Source organism: Charadrius vociferus, unplaced genomic scaffold (genome assembly GCF_000708025.1).
Source record: "Charadrius vociferus isolate BGI_N301 unplaced genomic scaffold, ASM70802v2 scaffold32, whole genome shotgun sequence".
Lineage (NCBI taxonomy): Eukaryota > Metazoa > Chordata > Aves > Charadriiformes > Charadriidae > Charadrius > Charadrius vociferus.
This window is the reverse complement of record NW_009647856.1, coordinates 6,516,264-6,535,939: the sequence shown is the minus strand read 5'-3', so window position 1 is coordinate 6,535,939 and position 19,676 is coordinate 6,516,264. Positions and strand designations below refer to the sequence as shown.

At 44.1% G+C, this 19,676-nt stretch overlaps 1 protein-coding gene across 1 annotated transcript; it reads left to right on the top strand.

Moving 5' to 3' along the window:
* The first annotated feature begins 1,169 nt into the window (after positions 1–1,169).
* On the top strand, positions 1,170–19,348 carry MCM10 (minichromosome maintenance complex component 10). Its single transcript, XM_009882943.1, has 19 exons — positions 1,170–1,176; positions 1,986–2,306; positions 3,878–3,982; positions 4,584–4,718; positions 5,315–5,489; positions 6,262–6,427; positions 7,186–7,353; positions 8,755–8,871; positions 10,314–10,513; positions 11,510–11,610; positions 12,660–12,755; positions 12,861–12,978; positions 13,899–14,127; positions 15,686–15,845; positions 16,523–16,641; positions 17,543–17,656; positions 18,427–18,572; positions 18,786–18,828; positions 19,207–19,348. Exons 1-19 carry the CDS (start codon positions 1,170–1,172, stop codon positions 19,288–19,290), a joined length of 2,604 nt encoding a protein of 867 aa, XP_009881245.1. The 3' UTR covers positions 19,291–19,348.
* Positions 19,349–19,676: the final 328 nt, after the last annotated feature.

Here is a 19,676-nt window from a genome sequence, read left to right as displayed (position 1 = left end):
AGGGATCGGAGATCCACGGGGAAGCTCTGGAGGAGGTCGGGGTTCCCCTGAGTAGGGCAGGGCAGCCGTGAGGGGAGCTCAACCGTGAGGGCAATGAGGATCCCCTGGGCGGGGGGGAGGCGGGATGATCCTGGGCAGCGCTGGAGAAGGATCGCGGATGCACTGAGGGAAGGGATGGGGATCCCGCCGTCCCTGGGGAGAGGGGAGGCGGCGGGACCGGCACAGCCGAGCTCTGCCGGGCTTTGGGAGCACGGGGATGGCCGCCGGGAGGGAGGCAGGGGGAAGTGCCGGGGTGACCCGCCGCGGCCGCCCGGTGGGCCCCCGCAGGCCCCAGGGTGGATCCTTGGGCCAGTGTCACCAGCAAGAGGGCCGGAGCTGTGTGGAGGTCACTAGCCACGCGTGCTCGTGTATGCTCTTGAGTTTTGTTTTGTTCTTTGCTGAAAATTAAATTTTTTGAGTCAGAGAAAAGAGAGAACTGTTAAAAGCGGAGTTTATAGGCAAAACAAGAGTCCCTGCAGCAGGAAAACCTGTAAGCACAGAGTCAGAATTTGGGTTTGTGAGTAATCCATCCCCAGTGGATGTCTCTGCTGTTATCCAGTCTTCCCTTGGCCATTTACATCTGCCTGTGCTGGTTATTTTTCATGGACATGTGTCCATGAAATGGAGGAGCTGTGAGCAATGTAAAACATATGTTTTTAAGAATAAGAACTGTGTTGTGAGGAGACAGCAAAACCCTGCTACCTTCCATTTTCAAACAAAGACTGAATCCATTTCAAAAGTTTTGCTTCAGTTAAATGCTATTTATGATTATAACACAGGACTGATGAGGTGGAAATGGTTATTACTAGGAGAACATGGTAGGTATTTCTTAAAACCTGTGTCTGTTAAAGGCTTTTTTCTAAAAGTAATGCCCTTATGCTGCAGTGAGTTCAGCATAGGTTGGACTTTAAATGTAGAAAATGTATGTGAGGGTTTTAAATTTAGTGGAGTCCTCATTTGCAGCTATAAACAAAAACCAAGTTGCAGGTTTGCAAATCATCACATAAGGAGCCTGAACACAATATGCATTTCTAATTGAGCTATAGCCACTTTAACAGTATCACTGTTGTTCTCCCCATAACAGAGAATATTTTTCCTTGAGGGGCTCTTGAAGAAATCCTGGTGAAACTATGGACGGTAAGGGGGAAAGTACTCTCTTTCTTTCAGTAGGAAAGTTGTCTTCTGACCAATACATTGGTTAATGAGTTGAAGTGTTCAGAAAACTTGGTAAACGTTTTAGCAAAGGAAATTATGTTGCGCTGACTTCATTTGCGGAGGCCTTTGAGGTTTCCCCTTGCCTTCATTGTCGTCCCCTTTCTGTGAGGCTGCTCTGTCCCTTCCCTGGGTTTGTTTTCTTCAGCAGCAAAGGCTAAATAAATGTCTTGTTCTGAATTTCAGTTCTGCTGTGTCTGTCCCATTCCTCTGTCTCTCTGCTTGATTTTCTTTTTTCTATTATTTGTGCCTTTGATCCATGTTTGTTTGTTTTCTATTCTCTTCCTTGAGCAAAGCATACCTGAGGATGTGCTTTCTTGCCTGCCTTTTGTCTTCCTCTTCAGCTTCTATTGGCAAAAGCCCCGTGGGTGTTGTAGAGTTCCTGGCTACACCTTTACAAGTCCTGAGTCTTTTCTTTGTAACAGCAGGTGTTGTACAAGCAGCTGCATAGGAGGAAATGCAAGCACTAAGTAGCCTGCAAATTTTCTGCTGACCAGCCAGCCTGGGTCACAAACTGAGAGTGCCTGCAACCATGTTTCCATCTGACCAGATGTCAGAAAGCTGCTTTATCTTTCTTTAACCAAAGTTGAAGTATTTTTTTAAGAATGCCCCTTGCTGTTCTGATTTACTTTTGGTTATCATTAGTTTGTGATTAGAGCATCATGCATATTTTATTCCATGGCAGCTTTCCTCTAACTGGAAAGAAATAATGCTGAGTTTAATTTTTGCCTTAGCTGATGATGACTTGGATCTGTTGGCCTCCCTCCTGGAAGAAAGCGAGGCAACTGAGGAGGGGAATTCTCCTGAGGAGGAAGATACCCCAGAGGATGAGAGGGGAGAACCAGATGAATACGATGAACTCTTTGATGCAGAAGATGATGCATCCTACACTGAGGAGGCTGATGCTGCGAACAACACGATTGATGAACAGAAGGAGAACCTGGCTATGCTGTTTGGAGATGTGGATGACTTGCTGGAAGAGGAGGAGGCAGAAGAAACTGTCCCCACTTCAGCTCCCAGTCAGGCAGAAGAGAAGACCAACCAGGAACTGCAAGGTTTCTGTAACAGCATCTTTTATCTGTTTTATTTTATGTATCTTGTCTCTACAGAGCTAATGGGCAAAAGGTAGGGTCTGCTGCTTCTCAGTTTAGGATGGTGCCCAGATGAGGAATACAGAAAGTCCATGTGAAAGTTTGTCAGTCTGTTTTTCAGTGCTCAGTGGCCAAACTCACCAAACCTGTTTTCCCAAAAGAAAGACAGAAGACTGAAGTAAGCCAGGGAAACTAAACTAGCTCTGCTGAGTAGGATAGGGAAGGTTCTCTGTGTATCTGCACCTTGTCTGATGAAGAGCAAAGTTGCTTCAGTCTTTAGGGCTGTCATCCTGGCATCTTTCTTCAGCACAGCTCTCCTTTCCCCCTCAGGACTTATTAACAGGAGGTTCTGCCATACCAGTCAGTGTGGAAGCAGAGCTGGCCACAGAGCATTCCTCTGTCCAGGCCACATATTTGATTATACTGGAAACATTTCTTTATAGTAAGGAGTGCAATCATCAGCCATTTAAATTGTCTTAAGTTCAGCAAATAGAATCATAGAATGGTTTGGGTTGGAAGGGATCTTAAAGACTGTCTAGTTCCAACCCCCCTGCCCTGGGCAGGGACACCTCCCACTAGACCAGCTTGCTGAAAGCCCCATCCAGCCTGGCCTTGAACACTTCCAGGGACGGGGCATCCAGACCTTCCCTGGGCAACCTGTTCCAGTGCCTCACCACCCTCAGATTAAAGAATTTCTTCCTAATATCTAATCTAAATCTACCCTCTTTCAGTTTAAAGACACAACCACTTGTCCTATCACTACATGCCCTTGTAAAAAATCCGTCTCCAGCTTCTTATAAGCCCTCTTCTGGTAATAGAAGGCCACTATCAGTTGTCCCCAGAGCCTTCTCTTCTGGCAGGCTGAACAACCCCAACTCTCTCAGCCTTTCTTCATAGGAGAGGTGCTCGAGCCCTCTGATCATCTTTGTGGCCCTCCTCTGGACCGCTTTAACAAGTCCATGTCATTATGTTGGGGACCCCAGAGCTGAACACAGTACTGCAGGTGGGGTCTCACCAGAGCGGAGTAGATGGACAGAATCTCCTCCCTTGCCTTGCTGGCCATGCTGCTTGTGATGCAGCCTCGGATGTTGTTGGCTTTCTGGGCTGCGAGCACACATTGCTGGCTCATGTCCAGCTTTTCACCTACCAGTATCCCCAAGTTCTTGGCAGGGCTGCTCTCAGTCCCTTCATCCCCCAGCCTGTATTGATACCAGGGATTGCCTTGACCCAGGTGCAGGACCTTGCACTTGGCCTTGTTGAACTTCAGTAGGAAAGATATATGCAGCATGGCAGGGAACATACCATGGACAAGGAAAATATTTATATGAGAGAAATCAGTTCCAGGCTGTATGAAAACGTGTCCCTTCACTGTGAGCTATGTAGAATCAAGTAAATCTATATTGTGGCTTGAGTCTTTGTTTTCTAAGTTTCCATGATGTAGTAAAACTGCCAGACTTCCAGGAATCTCATAAATCCTTGTTTGCAATGGCTTCCTGCTGTTTTCATTATTATCCTTTTTCTTCTCTCTTTCCTAGCTGAGCTGAGAAAATTGCAAGAGCAGATGAAGATGTTACAGGAGCAGTTGCAGAAGACTGCTATTGGGCAGCAATCCAGTTCAGGCCCTGAGAATAAAACCCCTGGTAATGAGACTAATTAAATGGGTTTATGATTTGTTGGCCTACCAATGTGCAATTTATAGGCAAGACTCCAGATAAGCCTAAGTGGACAATGAGTAGCAATGAGGAATGGTGGTCTGGTGTATTCCCACACAGGTTGTTTTCTGCAGCTACAGACTAAATCAATGAACTACAGTTTTGATATCTGCATTATGGGTTGATTGTACATGGGACAGCTTTCATGACTGAAGTGCTCCAGGGAAGCTGGAAGTGTCCCGTCTTGCTGGCAGATGTTGGTACACTCAGAAAATACAGCTATGTTTGCTGCTGTAGCACATTGGGTGTAGTAGTAAAATTACATGGGAAAATTGAAAAGCAATAGTTTGTTTCCACTTTCCACAACTTTGTGGCTTTGGTGACATCCAGAATTTTAGGTCCTCATGAGAAGTCACTGGGGCTTTTCCAGCTGTTGCATTTCAGATGCTGGCAACGTAACTGAAGGGTTTCTGTGTGGGACCCTGACTTGGGCTTGTTATTCGGAGAATTACTTAGTTTGGAGGAGTTCTTAGTGTTTGAGCCCAGATCCCAGAATCTCTTAAATATTTTTTTTTGTTTTCTTGGCCAGGTAAATCTCCCTGTCCACCCTTAAAGGAAAGGAAAGTTCAGAAGCTGCAAGAGTCACCATGTTTCTCGGCCCAGCTGGGCAATCCTTTACCACCAGCAAAACGAGGAATCCAGAAATCAAAAGCATCTTCAGCAGGTACCATTCTTAGTCTTGCTTTTCACTGGAACACACTGGGCTTTTGTGGAAAGCCTATCTAGTTCACAGCAGCAGTGTAGACACATCCAGGATAGTTTTACACTAGTCAGAGCACCAGTAGCAGTCTGGTCACAGTGGAACAGAGCTCACTACAGAGTTAATTGTGTTCTTTAACAATGGGTGCTATGCTCTGTACAGCTACGGTTAACTTGGACACTGACAGCAGCTTACATCTGTGTATCATAGAACCATAGAATTGTCTAGGTTGGAAGGGACCTTTAAGATCATCTAGTGCAACCATCAACTACAGTATAGCTTGCCTGGAAAATGAGAGCTGCTCTGGGAAGCTCCTCACTAGGCAGAACTCATTGCTTGAGTTACGTTGACTGATCTGGAGCTGTCAGTTAGTTCCCAGCTGACTAGGAGACCAGTTCTGTACAAATAAGTCAGTTTTACACCTTTTTCTGAAGTGCATTGTATTAGACTACTCTGGTCAGGTGTAAGTTAGTATTATTTTTATTTAGAAGTTTTCTTTCATTATCAAGATTCTTTTTCTTGTTTTTTTTTTTTTTTTCTTTTTTTCTCCCCTACTAAAGAGAACAAGACTCCTCCTCCACGACAAGTCCTCAGTCTGGCGTTCCAGCCTCTCAAGTCTGCCACAGGGAATACACCCAGTAAGGTGACCAGACAGAAGAATCCTCTTGTGCCTACATGCTCCAGGGCAACAACTCAGCCAGTGTCTGTGGAAGCCTTCTCGGGACTGAGATTAAGGTCAGCAGCCCAGCACTGAGCTCTGTCTGGGGACATCACCCTCCGGTAATGGGAGAGAAAACGCAATCAGTCCAACGTCCTGTGATGCTAGTCACACAAGTAGCGAGCAGAGGACTGGATTTCTGATTTGTTGTATATACATCATTTAACCATGTCAGATTAGTCAATTGTCACTAGGGGATGTAACAGAAAGCCACAGCATTGGCTGGTTGATCAGTAAATAGGTAACATTGACTTTTGGCTTAGTACCATGTTTCTAATTTCACCTTTACTCTTTTCTAACAAAAAAAGCTATAATTTTATTAGTGCTGCCTTCCCTGGGATGTCCTCAGTGGTGGAGGAGGGAGGCAGTGGGCATGTGCAAAACCCAGTTGTGCTCCAATTGAGCAGATTTTGCTCCACACTTAGAAACCTTGGGAACCACTTGGGATCCCCATACTGGATGTGGCCACAAGAGGTCTCTGAATACTCATGGTGTCTTTCCTCACTAGAAACCATGCTGAATTTCCAAACCATACTCAGTCACTACTGAAATGAGCAGAGTTAACGCAGGCTCAGGGCAAAAGCCAGTGTGATTAGTAGCTTTTGATATTTGTACAGTGTCCTGAACCAAGGGACAGGGGTTTTATTTCAAGTAACCTTAGGGTGAAATAAGGCACAGAGGCATTTTGCTGCAAGACGTCTCCCCAGGAGAATGTTGGATGGTTTTGATCGCCTCTGTCCATTTATGCTAACGCATGTGTTCTCTTTTACATGCTTTTGCTTGATCTAGAAAACCCCGGGTTTCGTCAGCTGAAATGGACAGGAAAATGGCTAACCGGAAGCTCATCCGACTGTCCCAGCTGAAGAGCAAACTCACTGCAGAAAATCTGGAGGAAATAGACTGGGTAACATTTGGAGTCATAGTGAAGAAGGTCACTCCTCAGAGCACAAATAATGTGAGTAACTTTGTTGCACCCCTTGCTCAGTCCAAGTGAAATGCTGGTCTTCTTTCCTGAGAAATGAGTTAGGTCTTCAAGTTAATCAGCCAACACCATGTAGTTAATGAAAAGCTGCTATATTAAAGATCTTGGCTCATCTGGTTTCATGCAGAAATGCTGCTTTCAGTCCTCATGGTAAGTCCTTGGCTTATCTGGTGCTACTGTCCCAGACAGTATTGTAAGAAATATAGCCATGGCATAAACCTGTCTAAATGTGTTCATCCACTGTTACATGTTAAATGCCAGTGCAGAAAAAAGAACTGTGACTCTCAGTCCTTCTAGTCAGCCCTCTTGTTTTAAATGTGCTACCACATTCTGCTTCTGCCATTTCCCTAGAGGTCATTCTGTTCTATATGCTGTACATGTCCTATAGAAAATCATTGATGAAACAGAGCTGGATATGCCTAGATTTTATTTGTTCAGTGGGGTGAAAACCTTTTTATTCAACAAGCAAGAGTGCTGCAGCTTTAATATCAGGAAGATTGTTGTAGCAGTAATTGTTGTGCTATTTCGGCCTTTAAGAATCCCAGAAATGGCTGCGTGGCATGGCTGGAGGTATTTTATCTAACAGCTACTAAGGTTACAAATTGTGCTTTTCTGAATCAGGAAAACCCAGGGAAAAAAAATGAGAATAACTCCTTAAAAGCAGCAGCAAGAGGGGATGCAGTCAGTGTCCCCATGCTGAGAGCTGAAAGGAAAGCAAATGTCTGTTCCAGGGCAGAACCTTCAGTATTTGGCGGCTGAACGACCTACGGGATCTCAATCAATGTGTCTCACTCTTCTTGTTTGGTGATGTCCACAAAGAGCACTGGAAGACAGACCAAGGCACAGTCATAGGGCTGCTCAATGCTAATCCTATGAAACCTAAAGAAGGCTCAGATGAGGTGAGAGGATTTTTCACTTGCCCATCAGCTGTAGGTAAAAAAACATACCTGAACTTTTTCCTATATTCTTGAGGTTTAGCTTTATAACACATATTAAGGCTGAAATTACAGCAGTCTGCCTAAACATTTGGAATTGCATTCAGATGTTTGTGTGGCGCGTATGCCACCTGGCCTTCTAGAAGACTGAAATTCAAGAAGTCCTATTAAGCATCTAAAACCAGAGTTTATTCGAGTGTTTAATCTGCTCTCGGGGGCAGTCGGCTCTTGCACGGATGTAGGTTGTGTTTTTTCATTTCAGTTTATTCAGCTACCTCAGTGCAATGCCTATTTCAGACAAGAGGCCTTTAAAAGCTGAAAAAGGGGCGAAGCTCATTTCTTGCTTTTAATTTAAGCATGAGATGTGATTGCAAAATGATTCCTCATTCCAAAATCATGACTGAGAAGAAGCAATATTTGATTTATTAAACAAACGATGTATTATGTATAGTAAGTTGATACATAGCACTTCACTTGTTTAGTCAATTACTTATAAATGCGGAACATGATGAATTACTTTTCTTTTTGTATCAAAACATTTAAGGAGGTTTCATTTTGCTAATAAATTTTTTTAATATCTTTTTAATTGCACTGGAATGGAAACTTTTTACTGACTTCTGTCAACAGGAATTTCAGTCTAGTAGCTGGTGATGTAGTATTTTACATTTTAAATTCTCTAAATGGAAAAATTAAGAATCTCATTAATTGTCTATTAAGCTATATAATTGCTTAAATTAACATGAATAAGCAGTAGAAAGTCCTATTGATGAGTTGAAAAGCATACCAGATTTAATGTAAGGGCTATATTTAACTGTTAAGAAAAGCTCTTCTTAGCTAAAATGTACACATTTAGAACCACATTAAAACTGACTTCTCAAAGTGTTTCTTACCTACAGAAAAAATTCCTTGTATCTTTGGTTGTGTGAAGTAGGCACTCTTCTTGTACCACAGGAGTCAGTTTTGATTGCACCTAAACATATGGAGAGGGACAGAGAGCTCTTAGTCCATCTCTTCTTCCCATCCACTGCAAAACGTGGTTGCCATAGTGGTGTCAGAGCCAAGCGGTTGTACAGGACTATTATTTATAGCACACCTAGATCTGCCTTTGTTGTTCTTTGGTTTCCTGAGGTTCTGAACATAGAAATGCAACATCTTTCAGGTCTTTGTGATAAAGAAATTCCCTTTTTTCTTTTTAACTGAGCCTTTTCTCAATCTGAACAGGACATGTGGCTTTCTTAAACTAGGTCCGCATTTTAAAGCTGCATTGTTAATACCAGAGGTACCAAACTGGACTAGAACCAAACTTGTGACATCTAGATGAAGCCCATACAGTCCTCCTGAAGGCATGTTCTGATTTCTTTCTAGGTGTGTTTGTCTGTTGACCATCCCCAGAAGATCCTCCTCATGGGCGAAGCTCTGGACATGGGCACCTGCAAAGCCAGGAAGAAGAACGGTGATCCTTGTGCACAGATTGTGAACCTGGTCTGTATCTCAGTAGTTAGGACATCCTTAAGCTGTTGGTAAAAATCTGGCTGCTGATTTTGTACTGATGCTCCAACTCTGACTTGTTTCTGGATCTTGACTTATAATTAACTAAAGTGAGTGGAGAAACTGAGAAATGAAACCTGGAGGAGCTGCTTCTGTGATGGCACTGTAGCAGCAGCACAGTAGTTCCCTAAATGCAAAGCTGGTGCTGCAGTGAAAAGAGATGGTCTTGACCCATGACTGTCACCATCTCCACACCCTTTCACTCTCCTGTGTGCTGCTGCAAGCTTCCACACACTGCACTAGAGAACTCATCCAAGGTAAAACAAAAGGAGGTTTTTCTTGGGAATGGTTATGTTTTTCAGACATTGTTTTAAGCCAATGAGTTCTTTGGTCCAGTGTGCATGTACGCTGCCAGAATATTTATACCTGACTGTGAGGCACTGGAGATGGGAGGGAAAAAGGTGTTGGGATTCTTCTTTTAGGGACAGTGTTAACTTGTACTAGTTTAAAGGACTTGTGGTCTATGTCACTTCATGGCTATGGTGATGTTGTGATACCTGAAAGGAACCCTGCCTAAGTCAGAAGGGTTATAGTTAGTAGGGTAGCACTTGGAAGGAGGAGAGAAAATGAAGGAATGAAGAACTGGGGAGGAACTCAAAGTGTGGAGTGGCAGGAAGACAAATACAGAAGGTACTTGTAGCAAAACAAGGCTGTGATTGCAGACCCACTCCAAGAGATGTCTGTGCACAGGGCTCTCAATGTTAGTGAGATGTTCCAGTGCTACCTGGAACAAACCAGTTTGAGGCTGTCTGGTAGAAGAACCTCATGAAGGAACTGGCTGTTTGTTTAATAAGTGACAAAAATGTTAGATTGTGGAGTAATTATAGTTATAAAAATCTAGGGCAGATGAATATCAATAAAAATGGAGGGCTTTTTCTGGTAAAAAGTTAAAAAACACTCTGAGTGAGTACATTTATGGCTAGCAGGCTCACTATCTTTGGTTCCCAACTCCCTCAGATTGACACTAAAAGCTGATGAATTAATTTGACATGAGTGCATGAAATATCTTGCTCTGGTGTTAGTTTTCCTTTGTGTTCATACCAGTAAGAAAATTGCATACAGTTCAGAGTCAAGAATACAGAATCTGGGGCAAGAGGGACTTGGGACATCAGTTGACTTGAACCAAGGAATGGCCTTAAAATTCCTGTGATGGAGGAATTCCTTGAGACGTGGGGTTTTTTTCCAGTGATTAGCGTGGGCAATTTTAGTTTTGTTTCTCATTGCTGGACTGTGGGCATGTTTGCTGAGTTGGTCAAATGCTGGAGTACTACAATAGAGATGTTAGTTTAGCCATAGAAGGATGCATGTTCATGAGAGGAATGAAGTAAATTGTAATTGGTAGTGTTCTGCAACAGGCTTCTCTCATTTCTTTTCAGAATGACTGTGAATATTGTCAGTATCACATACAATCGCAGTACAAGAAGCTCAGCTCGAAGCGGGCAGATCTGCAGTCCACCTTCTCTGGTGGTCGCATTCCCAAAAAAGTTGGTCGGAAAAATACCAGTTTGAAGGAGAGGCTGTGTCAGGATGGGTTTTACTATGGAGGTGTCTCTTCAGCAGCATACGCAGCCTCAGTGTAAGATAAACCACTTATTTTGCTTGGGCTAAAGCACTGCTTTTAAACAGAATTTACCTCCCATATACAAGTGAGCCTGAAGCTATCTCTATGTGGTCTATTTAGTTACAGCTCCCTTTGACTTAACTACATTCACCAAATCGAAATAAATGCCCCATATTTGGTGTAATCCTTCTGGCGTCATGGGATAACAGAGATGCTGTTTGATAGGAAAATTTTAACAATCTGCGCTGAGATGTGGTAAGGGGTGTTTTTACCTCTAAGTTAATACTGTGTTGTGAACCAGGCGGCATTGTGTTTCAGTAGATGAAATGAACTTTATCATGAGATCCCAAGTATTCGATTCTCCGAGATAAGTATTTTTCAGTGCCATTCCCTTACCGTATTTTGTTATGGCTCATTGCATTTAATCCCAGGCTCAGTGTCAGTGTATTCTGTATTTCCTCCTCTGCTCTTGACTGAAACGGTACAGTATTGCTATGTGTTAATGAAGAGACAGTAGTACACCCTGTGTATTATTGACCGAGGTCAGTAGATCAGTATGCATCTCATAACTAGCATGGATGGGCCAGGTCCTTCATCCAAATCCCAATGAAGACAGCTGTGGAAATACTTGAGTCACAGACGGATTGAGCTCTGTGCTTACACACTGCTTTCATTCCCTTACCACTGCGCTCTGATAATTGGTGCGACTCCACAATAATGAAGCAATTCCAGCCTCCTCTCCGTCCCTGAAGCAAACTGTGAGCAAAGCTTAGCCGTGACCTATGTTTAATGTTTCAACCCAGGGAAAAATGGGAGATCCTAAACACTGTGCTACAATTTAGATTTAGATCCATGTTGTTCCCAAAGACAGCCATATGACAGCAGAGGTGCCAAATTGAATTAAATAAAGGGCAGCTAGATTTTTGCTGAAGCACTGGGCTAGTGTTCAAGCTCCTGTCCTTGCTCTGAGCATGGGAAAACTGATGTTCTGGTTTTGTTTCCTCTTTCTAGTGCAGCAGCTGCAGTGCCAAAAAGGAAGATTCAAACCACTCTCTCCAATCTGGTCGTGAGAGGAGCTGATGCAATTGTCCAGGAAACCAGGCAGAAAATTGGTACGTAACTACCCATGTAGTCTCTTCACCCTCCAGGTGTTGCCAGCTTGATGTGTAGACGTGTCCCAGGACTCTGCTACTCACTGAACGAATCTGGCAATTGGTTTTCTACAGAGATAGCCGTTTGCAGGCTGCTTCTTCAATTGATTAAATCTCCTCTTCCCTCTTGAGATCGCAACTGCAAGGCAAATGTAACTAAGCAACTGTGTGGCTCCATGCATCTTTTTTCATCAGTGTCCCTGAATTAAGTCTCCTGTCTTTGGACAGTGACAGAAGATCTTTGCTAGATTAATGGGAATTGGAAGTTTTAAGAACTTTGAACCAGAGTATTTATTTTATTTGATTAAAATAAATGACTTCTGTCAATCTTGAAAGCTTCCAAGGAATACTAAGTATAGATCACAGTCAGGTCTGCAACGCAGGGGACCTCCCGAGTACACAGCCTGTTTCTAGTGCTTTACTTTTATGATCTTCAAAGCATCTTCCTTTCATAGCCTCTGGGAAGTCACTGATCTTCTCTGCCTCCATTTCATTTCTGTAAAGCACTCAATATTGCACCCTCTTTATACTAGGTGGAGAGCAGATGACAGATTATTCAAACTATGTTGTCTAGATGCCATTTAGATGTCATATTCACATCTTTCACTTCCCTCAGTTGCCTCCATTTCAGACAACAGAGTGTGTGTCCTGTCTCTAGCTTTTAGCTGCTCTTAATTCTCCAGGGATAAGGTATTGTGGCTTCAGGGCTTTCAAACATTTCTAAAAATGGGAATGCTGGGAGCACCACAGGCATCTAAGGCTGATGGGAAACCGACTGACTGCCAAAATTGCTGAAGGGGTAGAAATGTCTTTGTGATGTGCTCTGTGAGGACAAGGCCTTGGGCAACCAAATATAATGTAAAAGTTGGCCTTGCTTTCGGGGGCTGCTCACTCAGGTGACTTGCAGGGGTTTCTTCCAACCTAGACTACTGTACATCTCTAAAGCCAGGCCTGATTCCCTTCCTGGCTCCAAATCTGTTGGATTTCTGCCTCTTCTGCTCCAGGTGCAGCAAAGAGACCCATGCAATGTTCTGAGGAATTCAAGGAACTGCTGGCACAGCCGACCTTTGGAGCAAGAAACCTATGCAAACACTGGACCAAAGCAGGTATTGTACTTTTGCCTGAAGGAAAACCCACTGCTGAAAACACTCCTTCTGAGCAAACATCAGTGGCTTTTCATTTTGTTTTGGTTTTTTTTGTTTTTTCCCCAGATGCTGAAAAGAAGCAAGGGGCCAATTTCCAGTCTGTCTCTGCTTCAGCACTGCTCAAGCAACAGAAACAGAAATTGCTGGAGGCCAGAAAAAAGCGATCTGAAGAGATTCAGAGGCGGTAATACACACTGACTATCACAGGAAGGGTTTTGTTATTGTGGCCCTAAGTATAACTGTGGAGGTGTTTTGCTGTTTTTAGAAAAACTTCATTTAAATAGAAATACCCGAGTACTCGGGGCACAACCAAATGCTCCGGCACAGTGCCCAGTAACTGGAAAGCACAATGGGAAGGGGCTGATTGGAGCAGGAAACAGGTCAAGACTCCTGGTTCTGTTCGTTGCTGGTTTGCAAGGGTCTTCTGAACCTTAAGATTTGCCAAGTGTTTTGTGCAAACCTTTTTAACAAACCTAAGAAGAACCTCGGGAGAGCCACCCTGGATGAGACTGCAATTGATGTAGCCAAGTAGCCTCAACAGGAGCCAAAACAGAACCTGGAGAATAATAAGACTAGGCACAATGATGATATTTCCCTAAAATACTCTTCCAGCTTATGTATTTCAAGGACTTTCCAAGCTAGAGGTGGTGTCTGTCACAATATCTCTGAAGGGTTTGTTGGTTGTTTTTTCTTTCCTGTGAACCTGTCCAACCTCTTCACCATGACCTATGTAAACCTAAGCATTTATGTAACTCCTGTGACAAGGAGTCTCACTGCTTAAATACCTGTTCTGCAAAGAAGCCCATTTTTGCACTCCAAGCTTCATTTGATGCTTCTCTCTGTTGTGTATTTTTGTTTCGAAAAGCAATTAGTCATTCACTGCTGGTGACTTCTCTAAGTCAGTCTTTATTTCAGCAGCCCAGTAAGTTCCTTACCAATCTTATTTTCTTCACCTGAATGCCTGAATTGCTGCATGATTTTCTAGCAATAAATGGCCAATTAGTGAAAAATCAGTCTGCCTCCCTTCCACTCCTATCTGTTACTCAAACACCTCGGTCTCTTGACTTGCGTCCCTATTTCAATGGATTTTTCTTGTCTTTCAAGGTTTCTCCAGAACACAAGTAAAGCTGGCAGCCCTGCTGTCCCATCCTTCTCCAGAGAGTCTTTGCTGCCTTCTCCAGTGCCTGGGGCAGAGTTTCCCAAAGCTGTGAAAATGTCAAATCCTCAAAGGCCCAGGCTGGGCACAGGCTTCTCAGAAGGAGAAGATATCCTCTTCTTTGATGGATCTCCACCTCCAACACCAAAGCTAGACAGCGTGGCAGAAGCTAAAAAGGTAAAAACTCTTTGAGTCTTTTGAGTATTAATACAGGGAGGTTAAGGAAAGTTTGGTTTGTGGTAATAGAGGAGTCTTCAGTCAGATATAGGACAGCTCAATGCTGATACTGGTGAAGTTTCTGATTTGTGGGATCAGACTGGGCTCTATCAACAGTACACAAGAAACCTGCATTTCCTGAAAGCTGTTAGTACCAAGGTCCATGCTACTGTCTTGCCTATAGTCAACCTCCAGAGCAGTGGAACAGCTGCTAAAGAGGGGCCTGTATGTGTGACGTCTGGCCAACACAGCTGGTGTCTCTTGCTAAATCAAAATCCACCTGAACTGGTAGGAGCAAGTTGTTATGATCCGTCTCACGTGTGATGCTCATGAGCTCATTCTTGATCTCTGAAGGCAAGCATCATTAAAGCCACTGACATAACTGGCAATTTCAGCAAATGCCAAGTGGGCATGGACAGGGGAGCCTCTTGGGATGGGACTGGGGAAAAGGAAGTGGGGAGATAGGGCATCACATTTCAGTTATAAGCCTGATGCTAAGCTTTTTGCTGAAGAAACACCTCTTTATGCACACTAGCAGCTTCTCTGAGTAGAACTGACTCCATTCTTCATGACCTCACATAGTCTGTCACTCCTTGGGCAAATTACCTTTTTGGAGAGCAGTTTGGAGTCACTGTGTGGCTGTCCTTCTTTCTACTCTATTCTTCATCCATGCGGGACAAAACTCTGTCCGTCAGTGGCTGCTCTTTTGCACTTGTGTTCTGGCGGTTTGGGACACCTTAAAGCAGGTGTGGATTGGTCCTGGACCCGAATGGGAGCTGCTGAAATGATTTTTACAGAAGAAATGGGAGCAAGGCCTGTTGCTATTGATTGTTTTACAAGCATGAAAACCCTTAAGTGCTGGGAAGGGGCAGGGAATTTGTGTTGAAAATCTGTGGAGTGGTAAACTGTGCATGTTTGTTCTTTGTCATTGCTAGTGCAGTGTATTGTGGTTGTCTTCTGTTTGCCGGGTAAGCAACAGTCAACTAAACTAGTTTAGCTATGTTGTGCCATGAGTTTGGATAATTCTGGTTTCTAGCCAGAAAAGACTGCATCTTTCCTTGGCACAAATCTGTTCGTATGTTTGTCAAAGAAACTTTTCTCTTCTCGCAAGGAAGAAGGAATCTTAGCATTTTGGGAGTATGGAAAGGAATAGTTGTATGCAATTTTCTATTAATTCCCCATTATTACCAATTTCTGTGGAAATATTAAGTGATTTGGTTCCTCTGGAAAACTTACTGATTTGTGAAGAAGTTAAAGCACAACTGCAGAGATAACAAGCCTGGTAACACCCCTGGAGGAGTGATTTTATGGTTTGGGAAGTCATGAGAGGTTGGGTGATGTGGTGAATTAGATGTACAGCAAAGCTGGGAATTTTTTGGGGCCTCTTTTCAGCCGGCTCCTTGCTCAGTCCAGTGGATCTTGTCTTCTGCATTTGACAGACTTCCTCTGCTACTTCTGGAAGTAGAAATATGGGAGCCAGACGTCACCAACACATTTACTGCTCTTTCCTGTTTTCTAGCTGGCTGCAATACACCGACTACGAGCAAAAGGCCAGATTCTTGCTAAAACCGACCCAAACAGTGTCAAGAGGAAAAGAGCTGATGTTGACGATGTCCTAGAAATAGTTGAAAGAGTTGAGAAAAATGTTGCTCAGTCACAGGCTACAGAAGCAGACAATGGTATGTAATGTTAGCTTCTAGAACAGAAAAAAGATATGACTCCTGCTGAACGGACCACTAATTGTTGGGTTAAGGACTTAATTGCTGTACCAAAGACAGTCCAAGTTAGGTCTGTTTAGAATTTAAAAGGTTTGTTGCAAAAGCTAAACAATCTCTAACCCTGTGGAGAGAGTGTGAGATGTAATCTCTGATACCTCCCTGTCCTCATCTCTTTTCCCTTTTTTCTGGCACATGAGCATCTGCAATGCATGGCTGACTTAACCAAGGGAAACCAAGAAATAGTCCCACCTGGGAAGGTATCTGAATTTTCTGTGGGAACTTGAGTTTGCCTGCTGGTGATTTACTGTGTGATCTTGGATGAATTGCTTAATTCTCTTTCAAGTTTCTCCATCAGTCAAGGAGGCAACACTGCTTGCTCCCCTGAGACTGATGTGAAAATTCCTAGTACAGTGCTTTGAGAAAAGATGCAATGTTATTTAAAAAAAGATTTTATTTTTTCTAAAGCTGTATTTGAACTTGGCTTCTTGTTCTCCTGAGCTATTAAAGGCTGCTGTTTGACTTGAACATCTGCATGAGAGACCTGAGACTTCCAGAATCTCCTGCAGGGGTCATGCTTAGAGAGCACAACCTTGTTTCGAACTTGGTCTCTGTAGGACTGGGCCTTTTTGTCTCCCTAGATATGGGTGAACTGGAGCCTGCCCAAAAGAAACGACGTGAGCAGCTGGCCTATCTGGAGTCAGAAGAGTTCCAGAAAATCCTGAATGCCAAGTCCAAGCACACAGATGTCCTGAAAGAGGTATGGCCTCAATCCAGCCCCAACCGAGGGCTCAGAACTAGGGAGCTGTCTGGACTCCTCATAATGATTTCAGCAAGAAGCAGGCACCCAAACATGTCATAGGCACCAAATCATCCCCATGAGTAGAGTCAGGGGTCTCTGAGCACACAGGGCATGATGCCTGCAAGTCAGCATTATTGCCGTAGCCACGGTAAGGTCAAGTTGCCATCATCTTTTTTTGCTGTCTTTGGAGGAATCATTGAAGTTTCCTGGTTAGTGGATGATCAAAGAAATCCTACCTTAAAACCAAATTAGCCATGTGCCTATTATCCCTCATTTCTTGACACCTTGGCCACGTAAAGACAGCTGCCACCTTCATCTGGGACTCATGTAAGTTGTGGAGCCTGTGGAATGCCAGCAGTTGCCCTGAAGAGCTAAGAGGTCGGGTTTCTTCCATCGGGGTCTTTGCTGAGCGTGTTCCCGGGGATGCAGCACCTCCAGTGGCACAGGGCTCTTGTCTTGGACACGTTGTATTGGTATGAAGTCCTAGTTGTTTTAAGTCTTTTGAGGAGTAATATTTTGGCTAAGAACCAATTCCATTCATTACATCTGCCTACCTGACCTCTCCCTGCACTGTCCTTGTAGGTATGTGCTTATTTCAGTAGTACATGCTGTTGTTAAACCCTCCCACTCATACATCTCAGAGGTGGCTTATCTCATTGTTGCTGAAGCACAGTACATGCACTATATGTATGTTTTGAAGCAAGAGATATTTGGTGTTTCTCTGGCTCCCAGACTGCAGTCTACTTCAAGCAGGCCCCGTAGTAGTTTGCCCTAAGGCCATTTATGGAGTGGCTTCTCCCATCTTTGTCTCCCCACAACCCTTTTTCTCTGCCCCCCCCCCTCCCTCCCCCCGCCCCAGGCTGAAGCTGAACTGCAGGAGCAATACTTCCAGCCACTGGTGAAAAAGGAAGAAATGGAAGAGAAGATGAGGAGCATTAAAGAAGTGAAATGTCGAGTTGTGACATGTAAAACGGTGAGTGAAGGGGAGCCAGGGTGACAGCAGGGGAGCGGAACATGCATTGTATGTACAAGATGATGCTGGACCATCCTGCAGGCTCCTGTCTGTCACTCTCTTGGCCATAGTCCAGTGCAGGGATCAAATGGAGAGTTTCATTCCTTATGCCTATTGCTGAGAGCAGCCCGTGCACTGACTGAGACAGGAAGACACTGGCAAGGCAAGCTTTAGTGCTGTACTGAACATCTCGATGTTTATGTGAGTTCCTTGGGTATTAGTGTCCTGAAAACATTTATCAGTTTTGTCCCTGAATTCCTTCGTACCAGGATCCTCAGTTCCCCAAATTATGTGGCAAAAGAACCCAAGTGCCTTGAAAACATAACACCGTGTGGGATTCCGTTACCTGTGTTTCCACGGATTTTGCTGTCAGGAAGAGGAATAGAGCTTTGTTACTATCCAAAATGTGCTGAGGGGAAGGGAGGAGTTACTTCTCGTTCCCAGAGTTTCAGCCCCCACTACACTTTCCCCTCTAAACAGCCTTTTTTGTCTGTTTTGGGGCTGCAGTGGACCACTGTGTGCCCCATGAGGTGCTGGGAGCAGGGCCACAGGGTGGTGGCAAAGAGGGGAGGATGGCATTACAAGGAGCAGTGACAAAGCCTGGGCCTATGATCTCAGGCTGGTGGGCTCCTCAGGATGGGAGAAGACAGGTGCTTTCCTCCAGACATTAAGCTGTCACCAGCCTCGCAGGCTGGTGAGGCGCTCACAGCTCTCTTTCTCCTCCCTGACAGTGTAATTACACGTATTTCAAGCCTCTGGAGACATGTGTGCAGGATAACCACGACTACCACTGGCATGATGCCATCAAGCGATTTTTCAAATGTCCTTGTGGAAACCGAGCTATTTCCCTTGACAGGCTCCCAAAAAAGCCCTGCAGGTAAGAAATGAGCCTCGTAAAATAGTGAGCGGGGCTTTTGTACTGTCCATTCACAAGTAACGTGTTGGGAGTCACATAACCATGTCCTAAAATGGGAATGTTAGTCCTTGTGCTGAGCAGCGTGGGAAAGGTGTGGGGCTCGTTTTGAACCCCCTCATACTGTGCAGCAAACAGACACCACAGTGGTCCTCACCTGCCATCTTCATCTTTCAGTACCTGTGGCCTCTTCAAGTGGGAGCGAGATGGGATGCTAAAGGTAAGTGTGAGCCCGCAGTTTCTGAGCACCTCAGCACTCTGTCTGCTTCTCTTGCTACTTCTGTCCCACGCTTTCCTTCAGTGCCCTTACGAGCCCCCAGCAAAACCCAGCAGCTCTGCATTTTGTCATGTGCATACAGGTACCTGCCAGCAGTGTAGGCTTTCTCTTCTTGCTTTCTGTTCCTGAAGCTTTGATTTATTTAACCATGGGGAATTTGCTTTTGACCAAAATTGTAAGAATTCAGAATGTCAAGGTTCCTAGAGTAGTTGTCAATATTTAATCAGATAATTTAGCCCTACCACAACTTCTGTCAAAGAAATGTTTGGGAGACATCTTACCCCACATTTAACTTCTTTTCTCCATGGTTTACGTTTCTAGGAGAAAAAAGGTCCGAAGATTGGTGGAGAAACACTTTTACCAAGAGGGGAGGAGCAACCAAAATTTCTCAATAGCCTTCAGTGACCTGGAGCTGTTCGTTTTGGGTTTGGTTTTTTTTCACAACATAAGGATGGATTTCTGTGTCTAAAGCACACATTTATTTAATGGAATGTCGAGAGGAGTCTGCTTTTAGGAATGAATGAGCAGCGGAGTCAATTCCTGATGAAAAGGATATCCACAAAGTCTCCACCAGGCCACTGCATGGATATTCAACTTTGATCTTTTTAAAATTGACTGAATAACGCTGCGTGTGAAATACACATTCATGCCTATTCTTTCTTACTAACAGCTTGTTTACAAGATTTAACCTAGGAAAGAGACAGCTAGAGAGGAATTTGTATCAAGAAATCCCTAGGGATCCCACAATTTCTGTTGAATGGCTGGTGTAGATGACCTCACCAGAATTTTAA

Excerpts from the sequence above, each read along its gene's own strand:
- MCM10 (XM_009882943.1), top strand. Across the intron at positions 17,657-18,426 it reads GAGTTGTGACATGTAAAACG|TGTAATTACACGTATTTCAA; the intron begins GTGAGTGAAGGG and ends CCTCCCTGACAG. Across the intron at positions 18,573-18,785 it reads CTCCCAAAAAAGCCCTGCAG|TACCTGTGGCCTCTTCAAGT; the intron begins GTAAGAAATGAG and ends TTCATCTTTCAG.